This window comes from Chaetura pelagica, unplaced genomic scaffold (genome assembly GCF_000747805.2).
Source record: "Chaetura pelagica isolate M959 unplaced genomic scaffold, ChaPel_1.0 scaffold835, whole genome shotgun sequence".
In the NCBI taxonomy this organism is placed as follows: domain Eukaryota; kingdom Metazoa; phylum Chordata; class Aves; order Apodiformes; family Apodidae; genus Chaetura; species Chaetura pelagica.
This window is the reverse complement of record NW_009953220.1, coordinates 71,660-78,425: the sequence shown is the minus strand read 5'-3', so window position 1 is coordinate 78,425 and position 6,766 is coordinate 71,660. Positions and strand designations below refer to the sequence as shown.

The window sequence follows — 6,766 nt, the reverse complement described above, 5'->3', positions numbered from 1 at the left end:
AACCTGAGCCGCGAGAAGGACGTGCTGGTGGCTGAGGTCTTCGGCCTCAAGCAGCTGCTGGAGGTAAATGGTGCCCAGTCCTCTCCCCAGTCCCCTAACCAGCGGTTGCTTTGGTCTGACAGTGACCCTCTCTTTTGGCAGGACAAGGACTCAGACATCACGGGGCTGACGCAGAAGATGGAGGCACTGGAGGCCGAGCTGCAGGACATCTCCTCCCAGGAGTCGAAGGACGAGGCCTCCCTGGCCAAAGTGAAGAAGCAGCTGTATTCCCTGGGCTGGGCTTGCCCAGGAAGAGGAGGAGGTCGCGCTCAGCCCGGCATCAGGCCAGGCATCGTGGCTACCGACGCAGCTCCTGGCTCTCCGTGCCATGGCCCGTCAGGTCACTGTGGGGCGGGCAGCCCAGCCAGCCTCAGACCGGGGGGTTTTCTGGGTGAGTGGCACCCAGACATCAGCTTGGGGGTGTCCCCATGTCTCTGTTGCTCTGACAACATCCCCCCTATTTGCAGGCCAAGCTGCGGCTGGGGTGGCCACCCCAGCCAGCCTCAGACCGGGGGGTTTTCTGGGTGAGTGGCACCCAGACATCAGCTTGGGGGTGTCCCCATGTCTCTGTTGCTCTGACAACATCCCCCCTATTTGCAGGCCAAGCTGCGGCTGGAGATGGAGATGGAGCGGCTGCGACAGACCCACGCCAAGGAGGTGGAGAGCCGTGACGAGGAGGTGGAGGAGATTCGGCAGTCGTGCCAGAAGAAGGTAGGGCCCAAGGGGAGACAGGATACATCTCTGTGTCCCAGACGGGTGCTGGGAGCTGCCAGCTGGGCACTGTCACGCAGCGCCCGGCTCCTACGCGGCTGGCCACAGCCCGGCTCTACTGGCCCAGCAGGTCCAACCAGTCCCTTTGCTGCCCGGGCCAGCACACGCCAGGCTTCATGCCTCTGGTTGCGCAAAAACCCGGTCTGTGGGGTCACCTGGCATCCCTCATATGTGAGGACACAGAAAGGGGGGGTCCTGGTCTTTTGCTGCCGCCCTGACCAGCTGTCCTGGCTGTCCCCTAGCTGAAGCAAATGGAAGTGCAGCTGGAGGAGGAGTACGAGGACAAGCAGAAGGTGCTGAGAGAGAAACGTGAGCTGGAGAGCAAGTTATCTGCCGTCAGCGAGCAGGTATGGTGCAGGGCAGGTGGGCACAGACCTCACATAGGGGACCCCGAGGTGGCCGTGGCACTCTACCAGCGTGGTGGTCCCCTCTGCCCCAGGCCAACCAGAGGGACTTTGAGACGGAAAAGCGCCTGCGCCGGGACCTGAAGAGGACGAAGGCGCTGCTGGCGGACGCACAGATCATGCTGGACCACCTGAAGAACAACGCACCCAGCAAGAGGGAGATTGCCCAGCTCAAGAACCAGGTATGCATCCATGCCCCTCCAAAACCACAGCCCTTGGGGGGGACACACAGGGTGTGCCTGTCCCCCAGCCGGGTACTGAGCCATGTCCGTGCAGCTGGAGGAGTCAGAGTTCACCTGCGCGGCTGCCGTCAAGGCCCGCAAGTCGATGGAGGTGGAAATTGAAGACCTTCACCTGCAGATTGATGACCTCACCAAGGCCAAGGCAGCAGTAAGTGTTTCTGGGGTGTGATGCACCTTGCTGTGCCCCACCAGCACCCAGGGACAGGCCCCTATTGGTGTGACATGTGCCAGCACGGTGACCCCATAGCGTTTGGGGTGGTTTTGGAGGCTGGGTGCCTTGCTCTTGGGGTGCAGTGGGAGACACAGGTGACTCCCCCCAGCTGGAGGAGCAGCTGAGCCGGCTGCAGCGGGAGAAGAACGAGGTGCAGAGTCGGCTGGAGGAGGACCAGGAGGACATGAATGAGCTGATGAAGAAGCACAAGGCAGCTGTGGCCCAGGTGTGTGAGGAACGGCAGCCTCAGCACCCCCAGGCCCTGTAACATCCCTCTCGGAGCTGGCCCAGTGGGATCCCTGCTGATGGCCCCCATGTGTCCCACAGGCAGCCCGGGACCTGGCACAGATGAACGACCTCCAGACACAGCTAGAGGAGGTCGGCAAGGAGAAGCAGGAGCTGCAAGAAAAGGTGGGGAGCACCAAGATGCACTCGAAGGGTGTCCAGGGTGGTGGGTGCACCTAGAGACCCCCTGCCTGCACTGTGGTGGGGAGCTCCTGCATCCCGGAGAGCACTGGGCAGTATCACAGGGAGCTCTCTGTTGGTATGGGAATAGCATAGTGGCCAGGCAGAGAGGTGGTGGTCAAGTCTAAAGCTGTGCACCCTCTGCAGCTTCAAGGCCTGCAGAGCCAGCTGGAGTTCCTGGAGCAATCCATGGTGGACAAGTCCCTTGTGAGCCGGCAAGAGGCCAAGATACGCGAGCTGGAGTCCAGGCTGGAGTTCGAGCGGACACAAGTCAAGCGCCTGGAGGTGGGTGATGGGGCAATCCCTCCTCTCCAGCTGGGACTGGCATGCAGTGGAACCACAATGTGAAGCTGCCCGGGGGTGGGGTCTGCCAGACACATCCCCAATATCCCCTCTATGGGACCCCCCCAGGCTGCAGCCCTTGGCTGCCAGCAGCCCGTCCCTGTCCCTGCAGGGAAGCTCCCTGCAAGTGCTGATAAGGGTAATCCACTCCCAGACTGGCGAAGTGATGCTATTTCCCTGCATTGACTTAAGGAAATTATAGACTCTCCCGGCCCCGCTAAACGCAGCCTGCTTTATATTCTGCCTTTGCAGCTCTGCTGGGGGAGCAGAGCAGCTTAGCTCTCTTAATATTTTCCGAGCTGCTATTTCCCTTCTCTGCTCTCTCTGCCGGGGTCATAAACATGCAGCGGCTGGCTCAGCGGCTGGGGGAGAATGGGAGCTATTTTTTCCCTGCTTTTCACACTGTAATTACTTCACACACAGTTAAATCTATTTTCCAATTTGGCAAAGCCCCCACAGGTTGTTCTGCCCCTTTCCTTGCCCTAGGCGGGGGTGGTTTCTCCTCCAACTCCTCATGTAAATTCAAGGGGATGGGATCTGCCCTGGCATGAGCCCTTGGTGGGTGTTGCTGCAGGGTGAGAGGTCTGTGGGGGACCTGGGGTCCCCCCATGCCTGTTGCTCCACAGAGCCTGGCCACACGGCTGAAGGAGAACATGGAGAAGCTGACGGAGGAGCGGGATCAACGCGCAGCCGCTGAGAACCGGGAGAAGGAGCAGAACAAGCGGCTGCAGCGACAGCTCCGCGACGTCAAAGAGGAGATGGGCGAGCTGGCCAAGAAGGAGGCAGAGGCCAGCCGCAAGAAGCACGAGTTGGTGAGGCACCCGTGACTGGGCTGGGCAGAGGTGGGGGGTTTCAACTGGTTACCCAGCTCACCCAGCTCCCTCCCAACAGGAGATGGACCTGGAGAGCCTGGAAGCCGCCAACCAGAGCCTGCAGTCAGACCTGAAACTGGCCTTCAAACGCATCGGGGACCTGCAGGCAGCCATTGAGGATGAGATGGAGAGTGACAGTAACGAGGACCTCATCAACAGGTGAGAGTGTCTGGGCCTGGCATCCATGCAGGGCACGTCACTGGGGCTCACTGCTTCTCCTTGCCACTTCTGAAATTCCACGGGGACCCCTCAGCTCTGCCTGGCCCTGGCAGGATGCTGTCTGTCCATCCATCCATGCATTGGGCACACATGCATCCATCCATCAAGCACATGTGCATCTGTTCATGCACCCGTGCATCTGTCCCACGCATCGTGCCCCTGTGCACTCATCCAGCAGTCCGTGCATCTGTGTGTCCTGCCCCCCTCCACCCACTGCCCCTCTGCAGCTCTACCAGCTGGCAGAGGTGCCCAAAATGCAGCCTGGGCTGTGCTAGCTGGCTGGGAACAGCCTGGAGAGCCCCAGGAGCTAGGGCAGCACAGACTGGCAGGAGGTCTGGGATGCTGGGATCCAGCTCAGGGTGTTGGGATCCAGCCTGAGATGCTGAGATCCAGCCGGGTACAGCCCCATGCCAGGGCTGGAGGACCCTTTCCCACCATGTAATTTGCCCCCCTCCCTGTTTATTCCTCACCCACTTGGTCTTTTATTTTTTTTACGTTTCATTTGATTTCCTTTCTGTTGTGTTTCTGCCCCCTCCCTGGCAACCCCCTCCCAACCCCTCCCAGTTTGCAGGACATGGTGGCAAAGTATCAGAAAAGAAAGAATAAACTGTGAGGAGCTCCTCTTACCTTGTGCCCCCTCCCCTAACCCCCATCTGACCCCCACGGGCCGGGGCCCCGCATGCCACTGGCCCACCTCTGCATGCCCTAACAGCACCCATGGCATGTGACTGCATCCCACGCAGGGGGACAGGGGACAAGCCCCCGGGCTGGGGTGGGGGTGTGATGCTGTGCCCTGGCTAATGATGCGCAGTTCAGCCTGGAGCTGTGATGGAGCCCTGTGCCACTCACAATTAATATTCCCTCCCCCGTGGTTGCTCCCCCACGACCCGGGTGCTGCTTAACTAACGGCACGTTTGCCTGGACATAAACGGCGTTTGATGTGGAGTTTAATTCCACCAGTTATAAAACCTGAACTGCCCCCAGAGTTTGTTTACAGGGCTCGTCAGGGGGTTTTGTTTTGTGGTTTGTTTGTTTTTTTGTTGTGTTTTTTGTTGTTGTTGTTGTTGTGTTTGTTTGGTTTTTTTTCCCCCAAGCCCAGCGTTCCCTGGATGTGTTGCAGGGGAGGGAGACGCACGTGCTGGGGAGTGCAACTCATTGCTTTGAATTTAGTGAGGAGGATCCACATACAGGGTCTTCTATCCCAGCCCGTCCCCTGTGCTGTTTGCCACCATCCCCGGGGCAGGGAGTCAGCCCAAACTGGGTGGATAAAACGGACGTTTAAGATCATATGATAAATCTCTTCTCCAGCAGCAGCTTGGTGGGAGCCCTCCCCTCTAGCTGGCTGGTGAGGGGGGTGGAGAGGGGGGGCCGTGCTGCTTCGATTTCCTTATAGATCCCGCCGGTGCTGCCATAACCCTAATGAAAGCAGTGAGCAGTTAGGTATTAAGGGAGATTTATGCAGGGATGCTTTTAACGTGGAGGAATGGATTTTGCACTGCGTACGGCACCTTCTTTCTCAAAGCAATCAATATGGTTACGAACGGCCATTATAAATTAGATGGTTTAAACCAGATAGGGCTTTTTTTACTCCAGGATGTAAATCAGGGACTCTCTGGCACGGCAGGGCTGTAAATCTGCCTGCTGCACCCCTGCGCCCGCCTTGCTGGAGTCATTTCTGTTCTGCCTGCTAAACTCCTGTTTACCCAGGGCCATCAACATCCCTCTTCCTTGCTGTAATTTTGCACTCGATGACGGCCTATAAAATGAACCCACTTATTGCTTCCCAGCTTTGGAGCTGGAGATCTCCCATGTTTCTGGAGCCGTGCCCTGCCTGCTGCCCTGATGCCAGCCCTGCTGCCTTGTCTTGCCCCTGTGCAGGGGCAAGGAGGACGTTGGGCAGAGAGTGCAGGAACCCCTTGGCCAAAGGGGTGGTTTGGGAGCTTGGGGGGTGCATGGCACGGCTGTGCTTTGGGGACCACCTTGCATGCAGGCCATGCCTGGGAGATGAAGCAGGACAACAGGATGGGGGTTCACCCCTTCCAGGGTACACAGGCAGTGGGTGCTGGGTGGGTTTGGTGCCCACCAGCACAATTTTACCTCCCCAGCACCCAAAATCTCACTGCCTCATGCTCACATCTTGCTTTCTTCTACCCTCACGTGCTTCTCTGGCAGCGATGGTGACTCAGACGTGGACTCAGAGCTGGAGGAGCGCGTGGATGGGGTGAAGTCCTGGCTCTCCAAGAACAAAGGCTCCTCCAAAACGCTCTCGGATGACGGCAGCCTGAAGGGCAGCAGGTTGGTGCAGGGCTGGTGCAGGGACAGGGTGGGCTGTGCCAGGAGGTGGCCAGGGCATGGGGTAGGCACCCATGGGATGAGGCACTCTGGGTGCCATACTCCTGCCTGGTGCTCACATGGCCAGCCACGGAAAGGTGAACTCCAGCAAGCAGCTTGGTCTTCATAGGGGACCCATGTCCCCCTGCCCAAAGGGACCTCCCTGGTCCTCCTTCCCATCTCTTCTAGCACCAAGATCCACCCTGGAGGTGCATGGGCATTCGCAGCCCCTCCCATCTGCCTCCTTGGAGTTCATGGAGCTGGATCCCCCCCCTCCACCCTCCCTCCCTTTGCAGCCCCACCACATCCCTCCCCACACCTCTCAGCAAACATCAGCTGCCCATGCAGCCTCTGGCAGAGCAGGGGGACATGCCTGGGTGCCCCCATGGCACAGGGCTGGTGTGGGGATGTGGCACACAACCCTACTCCCATTCCCCAGGGAACGCACTCACCCGCTGAGTGCAGATTGCTTTTATCTGAACCCAATTTCCTAGCAGGGCTCTGGGAGTCCCGGGGGGCTCCCCACCCTCCACCAGGCAGCAGGGAAAAGATCTGAGCCTGCTCTTTCATAATTGGTTTAATTTATTCAGCAGTGCAGATGTAAAACATTTTGTTATTGGAGATAATTCCCCCTTTTCTGAAGTCAGGAATCAAAGGCGGCGGCTCCAGGTAGCCGGCAATGGAACAGATTGAACTCAACACTTTAAAAAGGGAATCAAAGCGCCGGGCTAGAACAATTCCCCCATTTACATGACATTTTTCCTGCTGACGGAAATTACTGAGGCTGCCTCTCTGCTGTGCTTCCCACCCCCCCATCCCTTGCTCATCTCCATCTCTCTCTTGTCCCCCCCGAGTGTGTGCGCGGGGGCG

The 6,766-nt window shown here is 58.6% G+C and overlaps 1 protein-coding gene across 1 annotated transcript in view; it reads left to right on the top strand.

The window, feature by feature from the left end:
- Window positions 1-6,042, top strand: part of MYO18A (myosin XVIIIA) — a 50,262-nt gene extending 44,220 nt beyond the window's left edge. Inside the window, 10 exon segments of the mRNA XM_009997789.1 lie at window positions 640-750; window positions 1,053-1,157; window positions 1,250-1,396; window positions 1,491-1,604; window positions 1,777-1,893; window positions 1,995-2,078; window positions 2,280-2,417; window positions 3,101-3,286; window positions 3,366-3,505; window positions 5,738-6,042. Coding sequence (XP_009996091.1) covers window positions 640-750; window positions 1,053-1,157; window positions 1,250-1,396; window positions 1,491-1,604; window positions 1,777-1,893; window positions 1,995-2,078; window positions 2,280-2,417; window positions 3,101-3,286; window positions 3,366-3,505; window positions 5,738-6,026 — 1,431 coding nt within the window. The 3' untranslated portion in view covers window positions 6,027-6,042.
- The last annotated feature ends 724 nt before the right edge of the window (window positions 6,043-6,766 follow it).